At 33.8% G+C, this 23529-nt stretch overlaps 1 protein-coding gene across 6 annotated transcripts in view; it reads right to left on the bottom strand.

Moving 5' to 3' along the window:
* The window catches only part of LOC100783352 (uncharacterized), a 47030-nt gene that overhangs the window by 22584 nt on the left and 917 nt on the right, over positions 1-23529 (bottom strand). For 4 of the 6 annotated variants that reach the window (XM_041008187.1, XM_041008184.1, XM_041008188.1 and 1 more), the window contains 22 exons: positions 21979-22056; positions 21299-21408; positions 20708-20801; positions 19395-19438; positions 18539-18607; positions 18322-18380; positions 17566-17773; positions 16069-16137; positions 15892-15971; positions 14429-14578; positions 13671-13734; positions 10857-10958; positions 10499-10690; positions 8337-8464; positions 7647-7797; positions 7031-7126; positions 6792-6893; positions 3739-3797; positions 3543-3645; positions 2834-3019; positions 2618-2734; positions 2201-2481 (listed from right to left, as the gene is read on the bottom strand). In XM_041008187.1, the coding sequence (XP_040864121.1) occupies positions 2201-2481; positions 2618-2734; positions 2834-3019; positions 3543-3645; positions 3739-3797; positions 6792-6893; positions 7031-7126; positions 7647-7797; positions 8337-8464; positions 10499-10690; positions 10857-10958; positions 13671-13734; positions 14429-14578; positions 15892-15971; positions 16069-16137; positions 17566-17773; positions 18322-18380; positions 18539-18607; positions 19395-19438; positions 20708-20801; positions 21299-21408; positions 21979-22056 (2542 nt within the window). Of the gene's footprint in view, positions 1-2200; positions 2482-2617; positions 2735-2833; positions 3020-3542; positions 3646-3738; positions 3798-6791; positions 6894-7030; positions 7127-7646; positions 7798-8336; positions 8465-10498; positions 10691-10856; positions 10959-13670; positions 13735-14428; positions 14579-15891; positions 15972-16068; positions 16138-16218; positions 16270-17565; positions 17774-18321; positions 18381-18538; positions 18608-19394; positions 19439-20707; positions 20802-21298; positions 21409-21978; positions 22057-23529 lie in introns of those variants that run through there. The other 2 variants (XM_041008189.1, XM_006594242.4) reach the window with 2 other exon arrangements.

The raw sequence follows: 23529 nt of genomic DNA, 5'->3' as shown, positions 1-23529 counted from the left end.
TCCTTGTTTGGCTTCAATCAACGCTCTTGAAATTCGTTCTTTCACGCGTGTTAGGCTCGAATCACTCCTATCAGGTGTGGGAGAAGATTCCCGAGCATTTCAGCCTTCACACCAAGTCTGGGGCACGCCAATTACGGACCGCGATGCGTGCTATCTCACCCGAAGGGAAAACAATGGACGAGTAGCTTCACAAAATCAAAGGCTATGTCAATGAGCTTGCTGGTGTTGGAGTTCCGGTACGCCATGGGGAGCATATCAATGCTATTCTTCAAGGTCTACCTTCGGGTTATGCGCCAGTAGTTTCTGTGATTGAAAGCAAGAAATGTACACCATCCATTGCAGAGATCGAGACACTCAGGTGCTTGCGTCTCCTCCCTGAATTACACTCAAGGTTATTCGTATGGAAGCTCATATAAAGGTAATGATTTTGGTGGCTCTAGAGGAGGTTATGGTAGAAGTAACGGTGGTCGTAACACTTTGTTTGATCGCGGTGTTGGTCACAGTGGTTCTGGCAGGTGGAGGCAGGTTTGCCAACTTTCAGTGTCAAATCTGCCTCAAGTATGGTCACACTACCAATGTGTGCCATTTTCGATCTGATATGAATTTTCAACCCCACGAGTCACTCACTTTTGTTGATCCAACTACACTCTAACCTATCCCGTATTCAGTTGGTTCGATTAGGTCCTCAAACACTAGGGTTAATCCTAGCTCCAAATCTGTTGCACAGCTAACTAATCAACCTAGTGTTATGCTTACAACCTCAGCATCTCATGGCAATGTTCAAGCTAGTGGATTCCAGATTTTGGAGCTAGTTTCCATGTGATTGGCGAATCTCAACATAACAGTTGTCTCATTTTGATGGACCTAATCAGATTTTTATAAGAAATGGTGAAGGTTTGAGCATTTCTAGACATGGCAAGAAAACTCGTACCCGTGGGTACCCGCCCGAATCCGTCCCGACTTTGACGGGTAATACCCGAGTTGACCGGGTATGGTTCGGGTTCGGGTTTTCCCCGATAACCAAAAGTCGGGTACAGGTACGGGTATGGGATTATTAGACCCGTCCCGACCTCAACCCCGAACCCGCCCCGCCACTTAAAATCTTTAGAATTTTTGCATAATTTAATCAAAAGACATATAATTTTTATTACTAGTTAATTTTATTTTAGAATTTTTACATAATTTAATATTATTTTCTTAACTATTTATGTAGACACACACGTTATGATAAATTTATTGATATATAAGTAGTTAAAAATAAATGTTTAACAATCAATTTATTTTTTTCTAAAATCAAATTTTTAATATTGTTTTTACAAAAAAAAATATATTTTTCTAAATGGTGTGTGGAACGGGATTGGGAATACCCGATACCCGACGAGTACGGGGATGGGACAATAAACTCAAACCCGTCGGGTATCGGGTACGGGTATGGGGATATGTTGAGGAGTCGGGGTAAGGGATTGGGAAGACAATACCCGTACCCGACCCGCCCCATTGCCATGTCTAAGCATTTCTGATACTGGTTCTTCATCTTTTTATATAAGAAATGGTGACGGTTTGAGCATTTGTTAAATGTCAATCAATTTGCTAAAGATAATGTTATTTTCTTTGAGTTTCATGCTCACTTATGTCTTGTGAAATCACAGGGGACCAATAAAGTGTTCCTTCAGGGTACTGTAGGTGCTGATGGTATCTATTTATTTCATAACATCAGACTTATGTTTGTTACATTCTGTTAGAAGTTAGTTAGGATTAATTAGAGTTAGTTATGGTTAGTTTCTCAGTTCAAGAGGTCTTTAAATACCTTAGTTGTAACTAACTCAAATTAACTTTTCAGAAGCAATAATATCAATTTTTCCCTCTCATGTTCTCAATGTTCTCTCTTATTCTCTCTATTCTCTCAGTTCTCTACCTCTGATATCTACTATTTTTGCGGATAAAAAAAAAGTATATGATCTTAGAAAATTATGAGAGCTTTAAGCAATAATGTAGTTTTCACATAAAATAAGCACAATAATGACACGTACAAGAACAGCCCCACTATACAGAATGAATTCAATAACAAAGTACAAGTTTCAATGATCACAACTTAATAAAAGTATGGAGAATGAAGACTGATTTTCAAATTGCACAGTTGATGTCAAAATATAAACAATGCCCCCATGGAAGGCAGCCAAATGGATAATGATGAACATACCGTAAGACCATTTTTTGTAAGGAAACCATGAGCTTTGAGCTGTTATCTCCACTATCTTCAAGGTCAACATCAAGATCAATGGAATCAATTATTGAAACAATGGATATGCCAAAAGTAGAATATGTTGGCAAAACTGAAACAATATTGGGAGGATGAGGGGAATTTAAGACTCCAGATTCACCCGTTACATGCAATGTACCCAGATGATTCGTCAATTCTATGAATGCACCGTATATTGAAGGAGAGAAGTGTACTTTAAGTGATTCAATAAGTACATAAACCTGAAATTAAGAAGTATTGGGAATCAAGAGAGAAGGGGGAGGGGGAGAGAACAGAAAATTACATGGGAGACAAGTTTGTGTAAAGTGTATGTTCAAGTAATTTTACTTCATATCTGATAAGTGACAAGTTAATCACCTCTAACTGCTTCAAAATGGACTCATCTGGGATCATGCAAAGTGCCAGGAAGAACGAAACACTAAATTTCTCAAGAATATAAACCTTTTGTGACTGGTCAGAATTTACCATGATGATCTGCAGTAACAAGAAGCAATCCAATAGTTAGCACGATAAAAAGGATGAATAACAAATGTAAAAAACAAGCACAAGAACTACATATGGACTAAGCCTTACCTTAAAATCATTTAGTGTAACATCAAAATAATCATATAGATCTTGAAGTTGGATGCCTAAACAAATCCCAGATGTGGATATTGAATTTAAAAAGTTCTTCAGAGAGTACGGTTGCTCCTCAACTTTTGAAGAAAAAGACTCAAGACTATTTGTGGATTTACAGCATAAAGATCTTGACTTCAATACCTGTGCAAAAATATCATCAATAAGAAGCATAAAAAGGAAAAAATTATTAGGAACCGAAGTGTAATATAAAAAATGCTAATGACAACTTTCAAGGAGAGTATGGTGAATAAATAAGCAAATACTAGCACCACATACTGTTCCTTTCTTGTCAACAAAAATTACCTCTCTAAGATTTGTCTCATGAGAACTGTTTTCTGAAGAACCTGCAACAGGCCCCTTACTCCTATGACCACCTTTTATCCAATATCTTGACCAGTTGATTTAAAGAATATGATAGATGGTTTATAAATCATCTAGTAATAATTGTTGATCCAATCCATTGAGTTTTATTTTTATGATTGGGCAGATTGATTGGATTTATGTTAGCTGGAAGGTTAGTAAATAAATGGATGCAATTGCCACTCCTATTCACAGTGCAAGAAAAGATGGCACAACTTTTTATTTCACAGTTAAATTAATTTTTCCATTGAGGTCATCAAACAGGACACATAAAATATTTAGCTTTGAAATATAGAGGAGTTACCAAGTTGCTATACTCTGATGCTGTACTTCTCCAAGGAAAATTAACAGAAACATCAACAATACTAACATCCCACACAACTTTTTTATGGTTTACAGAAATGTATCTGCAGATTGAAAGAAACCCAGAAGTTACAATTATTGTTCAGGAGATTCGACATAAAAGAGATGTTACGAGTAATTGCCAAAGCACAGCTTACTCTGCTTTGGATAGGAGCCTAATATTGTCATTTTCAATTCCATTCAGTGACAACAGCACCTGGAGTTCAACAGAAATTTAACACCAAAATACAAATAAATCCTCCAACAGGAAATACAATGAGATAGAGAAAACATTAGCATTTACTCTATAGACTACAACCCTCCATGTTGCTTAACTATCAGATAGAGCCCAATGTTGTCATTTAGACCATGTAGCTGACCCCAAGAGAGTACAATGCATCAGTTAATACTATATTCTCTAATAATTTGTTATGATTCAATTCATAAGTTCTGAATCGAATTGTGAATTGTGTTAGATTCAAATCTCATAAAAAAATTCTCTTCATAAGTTCTGATTCAGTTGTCATATTATTCTAATATTGGCTAACTTTGCATATTTTTTATTCACGATTCAAAAATTAGCTCAGTGATTCACAACTGTGAAGGTACCGTAATGGAGTACAAATCAAACCACAATCAAGCTTTTCCTTGATAAAAAGCCTATCCCATTCAATTTGTTTCATACAATCATGTTGAACAGGATTATGAGCTTTGCTAATTGCCGACTTATCACATTAAAGCTTCATAAGTCCATCCTATTATTTAATCTTCAGGTCTTCTAAGATAATTTTCAACCAAATTAATTCACAAATACCTTGTGCCATAGTTTTAAACTCAGATTCAGCACTAGATTGAACCACAACATTCTGTTTTTTAACTCTCCAAATTACTAAGTTTCCTCAAGAAAGGTGCAATATCCAGTAGTGGATCTCCTATTAGTTACTGACCCTGCATAGTCAGGCATTTGTAAGCTTCAAGGATTGTATTAACATTTCCTTTATATAAAATTCCTCTTCCTAGTGTTCCCTTGATTGCAAAATCCTATAAGTGCCATGTAAGTGAACTTCTCTTGGACAATGCATAAATTTGCTAACCAAACTTGTAGTGAATGCAGTATCTGGCCTTGTGTGAGAGTCAGACAAGAAATTTAATTTCCCAACCAAACATTGATACATCTCGAGTGGTAAAGATACTTCAACATTGTTGTAAGCCACTTGAACATTAACAAGGGGAATATAAAGCAGCTTAGCTTTAGTCTGAAAGCACTACAATTTCTGTCCACTATTTTTATTATATTCCCACACTTTCTTCCATTTTCTTTTTCTTGTAATATGATATCACAGCTTATTGATCCTAACCATGACCTCACCAACATCAAACTCTGTCTCTGTCCAGAATTCAGGAGAAAATAACCCTACCTCTTAGAATGTGGGTTATGGGCCTAACTCAACTCTTCAAAACGGGCTTGTAAGGTGAGGGTTGTCCCTCACTTATATACTCTATCTCGACACTATCTCAAACCAATGTGGGGCTTGGTTTTTTCCCAATACCACCTCACACTAAGTTCATGTCACAATTTCTACTTTGCACCAGTATCTTTTTCTCACACCATTCTCATTAAACTTGATGAGAAACCTTTTGGTTTGAAGAAAGCAAACTAAAACTGACATCAAGGGCTACAGATTCCATCAGTTTCTGATGAATCCAGAACTTCCACCCCTGTCTTGACTGAAGATCAGGATATTGAGAAAATCAATGAGAAATATCACTGTTACAAGAACAGATATTTCTTGTGCAATTGTAGTAGCAAACCAACTCATGTGATCGATTTATACTGATTATTGGCATGAAGTGGTACAGATAATCAGTAAAACTTAAGTTAGGGCCTGTCTGTTTTCATGTTTTTGAAAATTGTTTTGTTAGTAAAAACAAAAAACTTGTTTGGTAAGAGCAGTTTCTGTAAACTGTTTTCATAACTGATAGTAATATCTCTTTTTAGATTTTGAAAAAAAAAAAAAAAAACTAGAGCATCTATAAGTTGTTTTGGTTTTCTACTTTCAACTTTCTTGCTTGTACTTTCACACAGTCCCCCCACTCTTGCTCTCTAAGAATTAGTTTTTGAAAACTAAAACACAGACAAACACGCAGTTATTGTGATGCAGATTGGCAGGATCTATTGATATAGGTTCCACCTCACACACAGTATTGTGTCTTCGCTGGTGAAAATATTGGCTAATGAAAGAGTGAAGCAAAATATAGTTGCACAATCTAGTGCAAAAGCAGAATATGAGTCATGCTTATAGCCACCTGTGAGCTTATTTGGATTCAACAACTTCAAGAATTGAAGTTTGGAGGATGGAAATAACCAACAAATGAAGTTATGTTGTGATTGTGATAATCAAGCAGCTCTGCATATAGTTTAAATCCTAAGTTTCTTGAAAGAATTAAACATATAGAAATTGATCATCATCATGTCTGAGAAATTCCTTTCTACGGAAGTCATCACTGAATTTTTTAGTTCAAATGATCAACTAGCAAACTTTTTCCAAAAGTCCCTCATGGGATCCCAAATTCAGTATATTTGTTCAAAACTTCGTATGCTTTACTTATATGCTCCAGCTTGAGAAGAGTATCACAAAATAGTCCTAATTAATTTTCTAGTTGGCACACATAGATAAAGTTATTCATGCACCTAGGAAGTACCACCATTATTAATTGTCTTGTAAACATAAGTTGTAATTATTTATTAGTGCATATAAACTGTCCAGACTGCTTAGTGTTATTCACTCAAGTAATTCAGACAATTTCTATTCTAATATTCTCTAAACCTTTCTCAGAAAGAACAAAACACATTGAAGTCAGTTGCCACTTTATTCAGGAAAATATTCAGCAAGGACTTATATAACAAGTTGTACACAATTAACATTCATGATCCAACTTGAGAGGATGTATTACCCATGTGATTAATGTTCCAGCATCATCTACATTGCATTGATAGCCTAATCTACTAAATAAAAATATAGAGATCTGCACCTGCATTGGGTACAGCTTCCTCCAAACAAATTCCTATCTTAACAAAGGTAAAGAACATAAAGCAATCCCACATTGAAAATTTAAAATATTATTGACTGCTAGAACTTGAACAATACTAAAAACAGGGAACGAGAAAAAACAATAATAAAACAGGACATCAATAAAAAATAGTGCATACCCTTTCATTAAGAAATTTGAAGGATGTAAAGACATCAGAAAACTCTAACAAATTTGATAAAATATTTGCATCAACTGTCACTTCAAGTTGTTGAAGTATTCCCTGTTAACACAAGATTGGAAAAGAAAAAGTTATATAACAGGACATTTATGCTTTGAACATGTACAACCTACACACGCATAACTATGCCTTTCCCCTCACTAGACACATCATCAAATCAGTGACACACTGTCAGGTACCTTCACTGACACGTCCATATCTCCATGAGAAGAAAAATTTACTTGAATGCTGCAACAACTATCCAAATTGTCCAGTATGTTGTTTTCAATGACAGGCTGCAAATCAAAGAATATCACCATTAGTGTCAATAGAATTGAAATTGAAATAATATAATATAATATAATAACTATCTGCTTAAAGTTCCTAGCTTTCTGTTCTATCCTTCTCTATACCACAAGTTGCATAATTTAGGTATCTTGATTCTTGATTTTATCTTACATAGTGGTGAATGAAATGAAATAATGTTTAGGAATCCAGGGGAATCACACAAGGTGGATTAATTTGTGATGGCAAAGTTCCTATCAAACTGAAATAAAAAGTCTACCCAATGGCTATAAAACTAAACAATGCTCTCTGGCAGTGAATGTTGGGCAATAAAATGCCAACAGCCAATAATAACTGTTACAGAAATGAGAAGGTTACAGAGGTTGAGTGAATATAGAAGAAATTATAAAATTAGGAACCACTTGACTAAGATGGAAATCGGAATACTACCTATTAAGGAAAAGATGGCAAAAACTCCCAAAATTGATTTGTCATATTTATTCAAAACAAAAGAAATTATAAGAATGATACCCCTCCAATATGTACAACGACTGTCTTGTTGCTTAGATCAACCATTTTCCCAGAATTGAATTTGGATATAACAATTCCACGTTCTTTGTAGATGTTAGACTCGACAATTCCACCTTCAATAATTATTTCTGCAATTCCTTTATTGTGCCTCCTTAGAAAAATAAGAGAAAGATTGGGGAAAAAAATTAGTTGACACTATTAAATAGTGCTAGCACATGGGTTTTATTTCATATCACACATAACAATGATCAGAGAGACAAAGTTCAGTAAATGAAAAATTGAGTAGCATCCTAAAAATTGAAAATAAGTCCACATTTTTCTTAATAATAAAGTGCTGCATTGATAAAAATAAGAACCACCAATAAAGTGAGAAAGTAAGAGAAAATTGGGGGGAGGGGATAAAAACACAACAAAGCAGAGATTTTACTATACTACAATTAAAATGGAAAGAACCTCTAACAGGTTCTTTCAAATACAGTAAGTGATCTCACTCAGATTCCTGACTGAGTTCTAACTGTGAGGTTAACAGCTGGGCAAACGACACTACATTAAACAGTATTACACATACTGCACAACTGAACTGAGCATTACTCTAACATGAATTATGTGAAAACATATAAACCATTCCCATAGAATATAGACAAAAAGATTATCATAAAATGCCTGTGAAAAAAAAACAGAGCACAATACTTGTTACAGAGAGTTGCAGAAATCTGATGAATCTGAAACTTGATTGAAAATATGCATAATTCATGCTTTACAGCAACATCAAAGCTAGATGAAACTAGAGGATGAAACTCAGTTGCTTCAGATATATCCTGCAAGAAACCAGCAACCGTTAACTGAAAAGTGTCATACTATAATAAAAAAATAATATTTGCTTGTTTGGTTCAAATTTTGGTGTTGTCAAACAGATATTTACACAATGCAGTAAATGTTGATGTTCATAATTCATTCGCATTTGGAATTATCCTGAGTTAACAGAATAACAAAGAAAATCAAATTCTAGCTTCTCATTTTTTTGAATTAGGATTAATTTGAAATATTTATTTTACTCTGGTAGTTGTCACCTTTCGTACTGGTCATTTTGCCTTCTAAATTATCTGTAACTCTCAAGCCTCTGCCAGCTGTTTAAAAGTGAAATAGAAACATCTCCCTTTGATTAAAAACCCCCTCAAATCAAATCTAATACATCTAGGCCTATTAACTACTCTGTTTTATCCAGCGGCGAAACTGTGTAGAGCATTGGGGGGAGCCTTGCCCCCCCCCCCCCCCCTAAGTTTTTCTAAATTTTAATATTAGGGTTTTTTATCCATTTTAATTTGGAAATAGAAATATAAGAGTTGTTTTTTTATAAAATATTTTCTTCTTTTTTATAGTTTTTTTATACTTTTTTTTAATCGTTTTCATTGTAAACATAGTGGCATCTTTTTTAAATAACTATTATTGTATTTCCCATTTTAGATGATGACAATTTCTGTTTTTAGATAAATATTATATTTTCCCTTTCTATAGTCTTCTTTGTTCAGATAATAATGGTTTTTTTTCTCTTTTTAAATTTGAGTATCATTTTTTTTTAACTTTCCTTTTATAATTTGTTATTGCTATTTTAAATACTATAAATGATTACATTTGCAATCAAATAGCTTTATTAGTGTTTCAACTCTTTATATATATATTTTTTATCAGTAAAAAGTAATTTGTATTATAATAATAAGATTAGTACAAGAGGTACTGTTATATTTACACTGTTTCAACTATATATATATATATATATAAACGTATAATCTATCAGTGATCTCACTGCTCCACTCTCCGTTACATTCACTCTCATTTGAATACTCTCCTCTCATTAAGTAGTATATTTCACTCTCCTAATATACATTTGGTATGCTCCTTTTTCCTTTAGAATTTTTTGTGAAAGGGCATTTGGCCCAGCTTCTCCTTAGAAGGAGAAAAAAAGTTCAAAAAAGTTGGGCCAAACACTACCTAATTATCTATAGGATACAATACGTGTAGGATAAATACTAAGATATATATAAAAAATATAATTGCAATTCTGCAAGTCCAAGTTAAGAGTATACTTTTAGGACACAATTAAAACAAAAATTAAAATTATGCATCATTGTCATCATAAACCACTTCCTATTTTCTACAAATAGGAATGATATCAATCTCATTCCTTTCTTAAGTATCACCAATGAAGAGGATAGTCTCTATTTTTAGTTCATCGAAGGACAATGCTTCTATATTTCTATCTTATACGTGCTTCTATGTCTCAAAAGTAGCTATGTTAGAATAACATTTTTTAAAGGCGGGGATACTTCACTGATACCTAATGTCAGTATTTGATACATATACGTGAAGCAAATGTAGTTATAGGTGCTTCGTAGTTCTGCAGTATTTCTGGCTGTTTCAACCGAATAACAGTTTTAAACACGCCCATTGACCTCGACAGCCCTGCCCTTCCACTATCCCTTTTTTCTAGTTTGTCTCAACATCCCTGCTTTGTTGCTTCATTTCTTTTTTGTTTGATTGCAAACTCCAACATGAAACAGGTGTTTCATCTTTATCTTGTGTGTAGTGTGTTTAGTACTTTAGTTTCAAATTCTGACCTTCGATCATTTATTATGAATACCTCTTTAACTTGGGGTATTTTTTATTTTTCAGCATTTATAGATGTGTAATATAAATTACTTAATGTGAATCTCAAAACATCATAATAATGGTCATCCACCACCTGCCATCCCTCTAGCAGTTTTGCAGTCATCTGCTCCATGCAGCAATATGATATCAATAACTAAGGGCCAACCTCAAGATAATGTGATAGTTTAATAAACAAGTGCATGTACCTTAACATCATATGACACAACTCCAGAAAATTGACTCGAATCATCAGTTCCCCCAGCACCAAGCATACCACGAGAAAGCCAATTCAACCATCCCCGAGATTTTACTGTATGTTCATCATTGCAAGACTTCTCTGTAGGAATATCATTGTTAATCTTGCCATTGTTAGGCATAGAACACCTTGAAAGAAATTCCTGTAAATGTAAAAAAGACAAGATTTCAAAACAAATCACACATCTCAAAATGCATTGCTTCATGCATTCAATGTAAAAGTTGACCAAAATATGCCAGTCAAATAAGGAAAATAACACAAAACAAGTGAATGCTTAGTTTTCATTATATAACTTGTACCATACTCACCTGCATTTCATATTCTGCAGCAGATCGATAATTTAATATATCATCTAGATCTGATTCTTTCTCCATTTGCTCCAAATCTCGAAGAACATCATCATCAACTAGCTAATAAACACAAATCTAATCATTAACAGGATAGTACAAAATTAACATTCAAAACAATGTGGTGAGAAAAGAGAAAACGAGACATATATATCCATTTGGCTAAACAACATGGTTAAGCTGAATTGTATAGACAAAAAATTACAAGACACAAATCAAATTTATCCTAATTACCACAATTACATGATTCCATTAGCATCTGCAATGAATCTAAGTCCTATTTATCAAGCTTGTTTATGTGTAACTTATTCAAGGACCTCCCGAGTCCCAAAGATTTAATTAAGACATATCCCAACAAGTCACCTAAGTAACCAAGGTTTAATTGATCATTAAGTCCTTATGCCTCCATTTTGTAAAACTAAAAACAGCATCTAAAACATAAAAATTACTCGTATAGGGACCAAAATGTCGAGTTTTTAGGTATAGGGACTAAAATGAAAAGTTAGCATTGAATAGGGACCAAATGATTAGTTAAACCAATAAACCAAACAAGTGATAATGTCTGCAAATAAAATCACTATAATTAAATAAAAATCAATCTTAATGTCTTTGGACATCTCAAGAAACATTTTATTCGAGGCATAATATAGTGCAACTTGATTATCACAAATGAGTCCTTCCCAAATATGACTTTTTAAAGGTAATTGTTTGAGCAAAATGAGTTGAAAAGTAGATTAGGCTAACTAACAAAAGTATTGAAATACTGATGAGGAAACAAGACAAAGTTATTAAGGACAGAGACAGGCATTTGATTACTAAGGTAGCAAGAAGTAAAAAAGGCATCGGCCCCAAAAAACAGAAAAGGAATGAAGATTCTCTATGTAGTTTCAACAATGTGACAAATTTTGTGTCTGGTGAAGAGAGAATGCTAGGAACACACTCTCTCCTAATGGTTGAAATTTATTGGAAAACACAATTTTGCAGATCATGATGGTACAATTAACCAGAACACTGATAAGTTTTTCATTTGTGCAGAGCAAATGTGATCCCTCTTTACTGATTTACAAGAAGACTGATGTTATAGCTCACCTATGTTGATGACATCATAATCACATGAAATTCTTTCGCTATGGTTCAAGGATTTATTACTAAGTTGAATGAAATTTTTGCTCTCAAGTCTATTTCAACTTGGTGATCTAGACTACTATATTGGCATATTAGTCAAGCACACAGTTTCAGGTTCTATCATTCTTACACAAGCTAAGTACATTTGGGATCTTTTGCAAAGGGCTGATATGGATACTGCCAAGGGCATATCAACTCCTCTTCAAGCTAATCTCAAGTTAACCCGTTATGGATCTGATTATTTCGATGATCCTGTTACTTACAGATCTATAGTTGGGGCTCTTTAATATGTAACAATTACTCATCCTGAGATTGGTTATGCAGTTAATCAGTTTATATAGTGCCAAAATTCCCAAATCTCTCATTTTTCTTAGAACCCTAGATCTCTGTTTTCTACAACGTGTGGCCTACTGCAAGCCAATCTAGACAGGGCACATTAGTTGGAGGTGTTGTCAACCAGACATCTCAACAAATGACAGTGCATGGTAGCCATAACAATGAAAGCTGATGGCCAAAAAAGTGCCTCAAGCTGCTGCAATGACCAGATAGCAGCAACATGTGACCAAAGTTTAAGCATGTTTTTTTTATTAAAAAAAATGCTGGCATTGGGTCCACCAGGTAACCACAAAATAAGTTACCTTGCATCAAGCTCAAATGCCATCTAAAAGGAAAAGATAACAGAAGACACATGACAAAATTCATGTGTCTAAACTGTAGTGAGGCTGAATTATTTAGATGAGAAAAAGATTGCATATATCAGTTATCCAAATTACCATAAAATATTTTCTGGTTATCCTATAGAGTGAATTTTGACACTATTTAGTATTTACATACTCTAAAACTACAAGCAATCCTTTTCATCAATGGTCAAGCCATATCAGAGGGGTTTTGTAATTAGTGGAAAATAGCTCCACAGATAGGGATCACCAATATACATACTTAGAGTTTTGGTTCTCTAATCCCTCATGGTTAGTTTTGTATTAGGGAACCAAACCACCACATGGGAGACTTCATTAGTGATTGTAAAAATCACCGTACGACTTGTACTGAAACTTATCTAATATATAATATTATTTTTGCAGATCAAAAAAAAAAACTACATGCAAACACTAAATGTATTTCTTGCAAGTATAAATGCATCTCTATAATTATAAGGCTTAAAAATGTTTTTAGTACTTGAAAGAGTAACCAGTCATTTCCAGAGTAGCCACACTAGTCCTTGAATCAAAGAATATTCTCAAAAAATCCCCAAAACTATAATTTGTCACTCCCATTAGTCCAACACGTGTGACTTAAGTAATAATATGCCCAGGGACCAAAAGGCCAGTAAGTGGTTAGATTTGGGGACTTAGAAGAAACAAATTACACTTCTAAGGACATTTTTTACATTTCATTAAACCTAAGGACTTAAGTGATACCAAGTGCCAATTTCAAGGACTAAATTGGCCGATTACTTTTTTGCATCAGTCCCTATGAAAATTTTATTTGAATGTAGTCCCTTCATCTAATAAACACAACATGATTTTAGTCCTTCACTAGGGACGAAAAACATTTTTTATAAATTTAACGGACTAAAAATGGAAAAAAATCACTAGAAATAAAATCGAAACACGTTATATTTCCAAAGAAAGAAAAGGGAAAAGAAACCACCTGCTCTTGTTGAAGAAAATCCAACTTAGCCTTGTACAAGTTCAAATATTTCCGTCGGAAACTTCTGCATCCAGGAAACTTAAAGAATTACTAAGACAAGGTAGATGAATGTCAAGGAGAGACTGCATAACAACACAAATTAGAAGGAAATCAGGTATACTCCCTTTTTCTTTCTTTTCATGCCCTATATGTAGAAAAAAGGAAGACAAAAATTTAAAAGATTGAAGTAGAATACATAATAAGTACAATAAACAAATCCAACAGACAAGTTAGGGTCCAATGCTGTCCAGAGCTATAGATAGTGGTTTGATCAAGAGTCTATTAATTAGAACTGAGGAAGTTATGTTTTCACACTTACAATTCGCAGATGATAAAACATTGGTTTATTTCAGGGTATCAGTATTTGCTCATGTGCAAAGTGGTTGATTGGACAGCCCTTTTAAACTCTTGTATGTACAACTTTACCTTTTCAATACAGATTTACAATTTACATTTAGTTTTCTCTGTATATTACTTCAATAAAACGTGAAGAAATACTTCAAAACCACAACCCCACCAAAAGGCCAAGCATACATTGAATATTATACAACAAAAAATTCTCAATTTCATATACTACTTTGAGTGTGTTTTACACAAATCACACATTCATATTGAACACCAATCCCACTATCACAGGTCATTGGCATCCACCGTGACACGACATGAAATCAAATCAAACACAGCCTTTATTGAGTAAAATTATCTTTACATGAACTTACAATCGATCCCCAAGGTATCTCCAAGATGTTTTCTTCAATTTCCTACGAACATCAGAAAGGACTGATTCTTGTGCATAGTGCCACCAAAATATTTGCCAACCTTCACATTTTCTTGGTAAAAGACAATGCCAGGGACGAAAGCGACCATACCTATATAATATAATGATTAGAATATTTGAAAAACCTCAAACTAAACTTTTTATATAAAAGGGACAATTTCATTTAAAGAGCAAGAATTGACTGAAAGCCAACATAAAATTAGAATAATAGCTATCATGCTGATCCTAGAAAGGTGATTTTCAACAAATTAATTACATTTGGAAAATCAAAGATTTACAGGAACATATAGAATAATTGACACAAGTACCAAGTATTTACACAATCCCTGTGTTATCAAGTGTAACAACTGAAAGTCTGAAACCAGTTTAGCTCTATCAAGGAATTGCAAAATCCTGAGTCACTGATACAAGTATTAAGTATTTAATCCTTCTGATAAACTATTAGGCATAACAACAGGAAGTCTGAAACCAATTTTAGCTCCAACTCAGATAAGAATTGAATGGTGCAAGTTGTCCACGATCAGCGCCAAAGTTGGATCTAGCTTTTATAAAGAACACAGGAATTACACAATTGTTGCAACTGCAAGTCTTCCTAGATCAACATTTTCACATTTTATAATAGACAAAAAGTATAAATCAATGAATATGTTTGCAATTCATAAAAGGGTACTGTACTATCAATATCATATAGAATAACTGAGCAGACAATGACTGGAAATACTCTTCACATCCACTGATCAGCTTCCAACCACTGCAGTCGGCAAATGGGACAGACTAATACAGGTTTTTACTTTAATAGCAAAGTAGGGAACCTCTCTGTTCTGCTGAAGAGTTTCTTCAATTTTAAATTAAAATTGTTATAAAGAAAAATAATTAAGATTAGAGTATAATAATTGCCCGTGTTTTTTCCTTGCTCATGTATATCAATATCATTTTGCTTCTCTCTCTCTCTCTATATGTGTATGTGTGTGTGTATAGCAAAGGTATGTCCAGAAGGTACTTCATTTTTATTTTTTTTTGGAAGGCAGAAAATATATATTATTAGATAAACTTAACAGTACCAGGGGTACTGTTGAAAGAAAGTACAATGCACCTAAGGTGCAGCCCTCCAAAATATAAAAAACCCAAGCTAGTTGTAGCATGCGCAGCATGTCATTGATGTGTTTATTTCTTCTTTCCTTTCTTTGTACAGATTTAATTTAATTTATTCCTTATTAAGATTGATTAGTCAAGATTTCATTATTTGTTGTGATCAGGCTCAATTTTGATGCCCATAATCCTAGCATACGTTTTTATGACCAAGGCTATATAAATAGACCCTTGCTGTACACTCTGAAAAACAAGAAAACAATATTTCAATGTTTTTCTTCATATTTCAAGTCGAGCTTCTAGCAATGAACTTACTTTTCTCTTAATCTACAAGTGCAGATATAATCCCACACAAGGCACATGTGCTGTAACTGAACCTCATCTAAGGATATAACCTGATAAATAGAGACAATATTAGAACTATATATAAAATATAGGTAGGACAGCAACATATCAGTAAAATTGCCAAAAGTCCATATAATGAGTAACAACCAAACCACTCAATTCAGCAGTGACAGAATACTGAGGAGTATTGTCATCGAGCTTTTGCAATCTGTTATCCTAGAAAAGAGAATAAAAAGAAAAGCTTAAGCAGCAAGAAAGCCTCTCATCATCTTAATAGTAATTAAAAAGAATACTGACCAGAAAGTTATGCATAAAAATAATAAGGGGAATGCAATACACCTCCACTGCACAATTAATGGAAATATGCAGTAAATATAAAAGGCGGTTGCAGTGCTTGCAAAAAACTGCAAGAAATAGAGTTACAGTTGTTGTCAAAACCGCGGTTAAGATCATAAAATTGCACATTCTTATGCATTTTGAAGGGATGTCTGCTGGATCAAACATATGATCATAAAGACATAAACTGCTGCGATCATAGTGAAATCTGATCATGCTTGTAAGATCGTGGGATCAACAAGTTCTGCTATACAATTTTGGTTTGAGTAAAACTGGGTTTTGCGGTTTGGTTTTTATGACAGACTCAGGTTGGGGTAAAAAAACCTTCTAGTTCCCTCACCGGTGCAGTTGTGCCCTACTCTCTGTTTCTTCACACACTCTAATCTCTCCCACTCCCTCCCTTCTTGTTCTCTCCACTATCTGCCTTCTGTTGTTGCGTTAAGACATTGAACACTGTATTCTAATATCCACCCTTGTGTTCTAACTTCATTGCCATCTTCATGCTGGTGATCTGGTTTCTATCTCTCTTATTAGAATATATACTTGTATAACTGTTAAAACAGTTTTGTAAGGGCTGTTAGCTTTTGCTAACAGCACCTCTCCCTAGCAATTTTGTACTCAGTACTCAGTTCAGAGGTCTATAAATACCTCTCTGTAACTAACTTTTGAGATATTCAATAATATCTGCTTTCTCTCTCTTTTCGCTCTCAGTTTTCATGCCAAAAAAAGTCTTCAAGTTTTGGGGCTTGGGGCTGGTGGCAACCACTCATTGGGACTATCTTATGAGATCTTATGATTATGAATTTTCAATTTTAGTTAAATGTTGTGATTTAAATGTTATTTTTGTCAACTATGTTACTTTTTATGCATTTGAATATTTGAAGTATAATTTTGCATTTCTGATAGGATCTTACAATCCATGTGCTACGATTCTGTGATTTATGATTTTTCACTCCCTTCTCAAATTTAGATAGGTTCTTGATTTAAACAACATTGGCTACAACTTACAATTATTATAGAAAAGGAAAATTTATTGACAAGGAAATTACAAAAGAAAACAGCTAAAATCTAAGATATTGAATCATGTAACAGGGCATGCCTATTGCTTTGCATGCCTAACAAAGAAACACCTCGAAAGAGACCATGAGAAGATCATACACACTGTCTCTCTCTGTAAATATAGATATAGATATCTAAAGTTACAGTTCATTTTCTAATAGTGAGTTACAATCATAAATAAAACAACAGTAAGATGCGAGGTTGATATGGAATTATGGAAAGAGGGGGTTCTATTCAAGATGTCCTTACCGAAAGAATTAAGGTTACATCACACGGTGCCAGTATAGAATAGTAATGTTTTCCTTCCGATCTAATACTGTTTGCTGAATAAGAGTTACCCATATTGTTCATATTTACCAAGTCCATTGAACCATGAAACATTCTGGAATAAAATTCCAGCCCCTTAACCTCTACAATTTTATGTTCTTGGCCAACTCTCACCCTTCCATTTGAAGATCTGAAATATAAGGAGAATAAATAAGTCAAAACTAAGTTGACACATAAAGTGACATCTCAAAACATTGTTTCTCCCATTAAGAAAATTTCAATCAACCACTTGCATTGATTTGGATTTGGTCACTTGCAATCTCCTTCTGGGTACAGATAAAACTTGAAACAGGACAGGAACATTTCAAATACAATTCCATTAACCATACCAAAAAATGTTACAATTGAATTTGAATTTCAATGGAGGTAAAATGGTGAACATTTAGAAAAATTATAAGGGGATGCAAGTTTTAAAAAAAATGTAGTAAAGCCTAGTTAAGTAAGACATGAGAAGGCATAAAAATAAGCACCCACAGAATAGGTGTACTGGTACTTTCTGTAACTTGTAGGGCACCATAAATGAAGCCAACTTTCAAACCAAATATTCCAGAGAACCCATATCATGCAAACATTGAAACAGAATATTCCACAGCCCTTAAAGAGATCCAGAATAACCTCTTTAGAAATCTTCAACAAAAAACAAGGTCCAATTATAAGATGAAAGTAAGCAAGCATTACCCAATAAGATTTTGCTTCATGGTCAAGCTAGTAAACTTCAAACCAAACATAATATGCCCCTGGAAAAACATATAAAATCCTTAATAAGAGTTGAATATTCGGTTTGAAGTGTCAATCAAAGTTAGTCCTTAATAGGCAAATCCTTAAAATATATAGTTTTATGGCAAAATGCAACACCTAGGTAATTTGAAGGGGAATATGAAAAAGATAAACATACCAGATCATTCTGCATGTCACAGTATAATACGTGAAAATTCCGTATGTCTACTTGGATGCTGTCAAGGATCTGAAAGAAAAGGAATAAGGCATTAATGGTTATTGGTATAAAGTATTAGTCACACCAAATGTGAGTGTTATTTATATAGAAAAAGAAATTCAATAAGAGATAAAAATATTACACAGATAGGAGGATAAAATATCTTCCACAAAAAGACTACTAAAACAGAAAACTACAAACAAACAGAAAAATAGAACTCAATAGTAACTAGCATTGCACAATGGCAATCCAATCTTTATACCAAATTTAAATTAAAATTTCTCTTCTTTCTTCATTTTTTAATCGTTTTGCACCCAAGGTCTAGCAAAAGAAACTTAAAAGATAGATTTAACCATGTGTAACTCTGTATGTGCATGTGTATTACCAAAATAAGAAAACCAAAACAACAGACTTATCCGATACAACTACAAACAGTTGATCAATACCAGAAGATAAACTTAAAAACCATTCCTACGTCAATACATAGCAACCTAAAAGCTATAAGAGAGATAGTCATTGACATGGTATTAGAGTCTCTTTGACCATGTGGCCAAGTGTTTGGTTCTTGCTGCATCCATAATCCTTAAAAAATCAAGTTTCAGTACAGGTACAATAAGTCTATGATCTATTCACACTTTAAGTACATTAAATGAGGGACATGATACAGATAAAAACCATTACTAGGCTTGACCAAACAACACATGCTTAAGGGAGCTTGGTCCTAGACACGTACAAGGAACAAGATTAGATTAACATGAAGAAACCAGCCTAGGCAGAACGAACAATAATTCCTGGCTAAAAAATAAAATAATCCTACCTTAGTAGTGACATGAGAAATAAACGATTGCCCAGCTTGACTACCTGCAGGAAAAAAAAAAGCTATTAATAAAAACCAAATATACAAATGTTTCACCCTAATATTAGGTTAATCAGTACACAGATTAGTACAAGACTATGGGTCAGAAAGCTGAAATTTAATCTTGTGGAAGATTATTAAATGAGGAGTGCTAGCAACACACTCTTTTGAACACTCTCTTGTTGGTTGAAATTTATTGAAAATCATTAAATAAGATGTTGGACCCACAAAATTGTGATTCCTAATAAATTTCAACCAATAAGAGAGAGTGTGTTCAAAAGAGGGTGTCGGACAGTGAGGAAACGCACAAAACCAGCGGAGGATAATGTATCCTACTATCCTCTCTAGTAAAGGACGCAACAAAGTAAAAAATATTTGTTACCAAATCATTTTTTTATAGGGAACAAAAACCAAACAAACAGATTAATCGATAAACAATAACTATTTTCAGTACCCATGTCTTCTTTGACAACATAAGGATTGATCACTACTCATTCCTCCCTTCTAAGGATTAGAAGGGATCGAGTTGGGCCAGATAAGTTTTATATTATATCATTGAAAAAATTGAAATTCCTTCACTGTCTTGAGAACCTAAGCTTAATAAAAGAGAAGTCCTAACAGAAGATTGACAGCTAAAATATGTTGGAATTGGGAAGGAAACTTATCATGGCACAATAGGAGAGGAGGTCAATGTTAAGTAAAGAATAAAAAACAACCCAGCGCATGAGGCTCTCACTAGTGAGGGTTGAGGATCATAGATGTACACAACAACCTTAACCCCGCAAGAAGAAAAACTGTTTTCAGGGTTTGAACTCATGAGTCAGGTCACAGGGCAGCAACCTTACTTTTGCACTAAGGTTCGCCCTCATTTATGTTAAGAAATGAATATGAAAATGCTTTTTCACAACAGACAGAAATCAAAAAAAAAAAAAAAAAACAACAGACAGAAATCAAGGCTTGAATATGTCAAGGCATTGTAACTACAGGTAGAGGGAGATGGAGCTTAAGGATTGATATCATACAGAAGAAAATTTCAGTTTTTACTTCTTTGAATACAGAGGTAACCCCCTCTTGAGGCCTTCTATCAAAGTTCTAAATCAATTCCCTATCTCTCAAATCAAGGTTTGCTAAAATCCAAAGCCTTGTTTGGAGTTGGATAAGGAAAATCTCCAGGGCCAAATGTTTCAATTTGCTTTCTTCCAGAGAAAATGACTTAAAATATATTTGAACATAGGGCCGAAGGATAACACTTCAAGTAGAAGTTAAATGCTTACCGCACACCCTTCTGGATAATTTTCCCAACTCCGCTGCTGCTAGCTTGGCCTTTTTTCCAGCAAATTCTCTTTGTTCAACAGCGTCAGCACTCCACTATTAAAACACAGAATTGCTAATAAAGTGTACTATGATAAAAATAAATACTCCCTCCAGTCTCAAATATAAGAAAAAAAATTGATTCACGCTAACTAAGAAAATTAATTAACTACATTTAATTGCAGCAATTTCAATTAAAAAGTAACTTTTTTCCCAACTTACCCTTCATTGGAACTTGGTCTAGGAATAAAAAAGAGTCATTGAAATTAACACCTTAATTAAATGAAGGGTATTTTAGAGATGATAGCATTAAATAAGGTAAAGTTAGTTGAAATTTTCTTATAATTGAGACCAAGAAAAAAGTTTTTTCTTCTTATATTTCAGACCGGAGGGAATATAGTACATAACAAAAAGTTTGGCTGCAAATGATACGACTGAGAAACTAAAATTTATTTGCTCTTTGTTATTTTCATTAATGGTTACAAGTCAATAGACATAGGTAGCCAACACCTTTGAAACAGAAGCTTAGACACAGTGATGAAACTAAGAAATACCTCTTGATCGCCTCGCTGTGATGCAGAAATAAAGACATCCTCTAAAATGATTATAATGGGGTCCCAAGGCTTCTTCCACGGAATTTTTATGCTTAACTTCCCAACTCGACCTAGCAAAAATTTCAAGCTTTGTTAGGAAAGAAAAAATAGGAGCTCCTCTGCACAAGAATTTTTCCATCCAGCTCTTTCAATCAATCACTTCATCAGAAAAAATAAAGCAGAACTGTATAATACTATAATTATAAATGGAAGAAGTAGGATATGGAATGAAAAAAGAGGTCCAGATTTTTAAGGAAATGAGCTGCATTTGTTAATCTGTGTTGTGTCAAGTTGGAAAAGAATGCTTAGGTTTTTCAAGGTCTTTTGGTATATGGAGAAATCTTTTGGGAAAGGATACAGTTTTAGCTTCTCCAGTTCTCCTTGATGCTCTGCTCAAGGTCTTCATATGGGGTTGCCATTTCAGATTTTCCCAGAGATCAGGGCACTAGGCTGCTATTATGCACTGTTACTCTTGACTTCTGTTTTTCTGGTTCATTGTAATTAGTTTTCTTGTGGAGGAAATATTACCCTCCTATCTTTGTATACTTTTTATTTATTAATAAACTTCCAGTTCAATCAAAAATAACTATATATGGAAGAATTTAGTTAAATGTTTGTAGGAGAATGAACTTGCTATATACCTTGCTTTAGTGCAAATGGAAGTTGGAGATAATCAAATGCGTCAAGTATCAGCTCCACATTCTCCAATAGTACTTCCTCTATGCAACAATAGATGTCAAGTCAAAAATCAGTTCACCAAAAACCATCAATAAAATAGCCTAATGGAAGCACAGCATGATTATAGCCAAGCTTGGTTATCAAATCGTGAATCACCATGCTAATTTTTAAATTGTGAATCATAATTTGTATAGAAACATAAGATCTAAGACAAGGAAAAACAACCTCAAATATTTCATATAGACGATATATAGTAATAACTTTAAATTAGAAATAGATAAAAACTATTGAACCATAAGTCTCATAAAACAAAATTCTTAGTTATATCTACGTTTGTGAAGCCTCTAATTTGAAAGAATGGAAACAAAGCAATGAAAGAGCCAAAAAAAGTGCATCCATCAAATGAACAAGTGACAAATATAGTAGTGGAAAGTTGAATAATCAAATACGATAAGTTCAGTTGTGCTCCTTCAATTCATTTTCATTTAACAATTTAAGCTTATATGACTATTCAATTTCTTTAATGAGAATTGGTGAAAGAAAAATAACAATTTGTTGATTCATATCAATGACACAAAATTACATTGGTTTGTTAGTTTCAAAGTCATTTGAGATTCATCTTATGATACGAATCAATAGCTTGCCAAATCACATCAAATCATACTATTTTAATAGTGAACTGAAAGATTCAAGTAACTATAAGTCAAAAGTGCACATTGAAAAGAATTAATCAAATATTGATTATCGTACACCCTGAAATCATAACCAACTTCCACCCAACACACATGGTTTCACAAGTAGTTAACTATTATTAGACATTTTCATAATCCTTATGACACTATTAACCTATGAAGCACAGACAAGGCGACTGAAGAAGGTGTCGGGGTGTCTAACATGTTTCCCAAACTGGCACACGACAGACACGTGCCAGACACGTTCTTGCAGTGTCCAATTTTTTTATGTTTTTTAGGCTTTGACAAAGCAACGACACAGCCCAGACATATATATTTACATACTTACACATGAAACTTACCACATGTGATGGTCAATAACCTCACGACATTATTAACCACTTGTGGCATAAACTTAACAACCATTAAATATTTCAATAACAAAAACATGACTCTTTAAACCATGTATTGATAATTGATAACTGTCTGCAATTTACTGTTAACCACTTGTAAAACAAAATTAAGCACATTTACACATGTACTCAACCATGCAAACATGCATAATGTTCATAAAGTTGAAAAAAATATGACGAAAAACATTCACATTCAGGAAACTTTACATCCTCAACCATTGTAAGACCGGCAACGTGCATTGCCACCAACAGTACACTAGCTCACAAACTAATAGTATGTTAACACAAGTAAACATCCATTCTGGCCTTTCAAATATACAAGTGTTATCGGTTATGTCCTCTAACAACAACAAACAGTTAAACACATCATAACGATTCTTAAGCACCAACTTTTGAAATCAAATAGGTCCTTCCATAACCTTTTAAGCAT

This window comes from Glycine max, chromosome 13 (genome assembly GCF_000004515.6).
Source record: "Glycine max cultivar Williams 82 chromosome 13, Glycine_max_v4.0, whole genome shotgun sequence".
In the NCBI taxonomy this organism is placed as follows: domain Eukaryota; kingdom Viridiplantae; phylum Streptophyta; class Magnoliopsida; order Fabales; family Fabaceae; genus Glycine; species Glycine max.
This window is presented reverse-complemented; position numbering and strand designations above follow the sequence as displayed.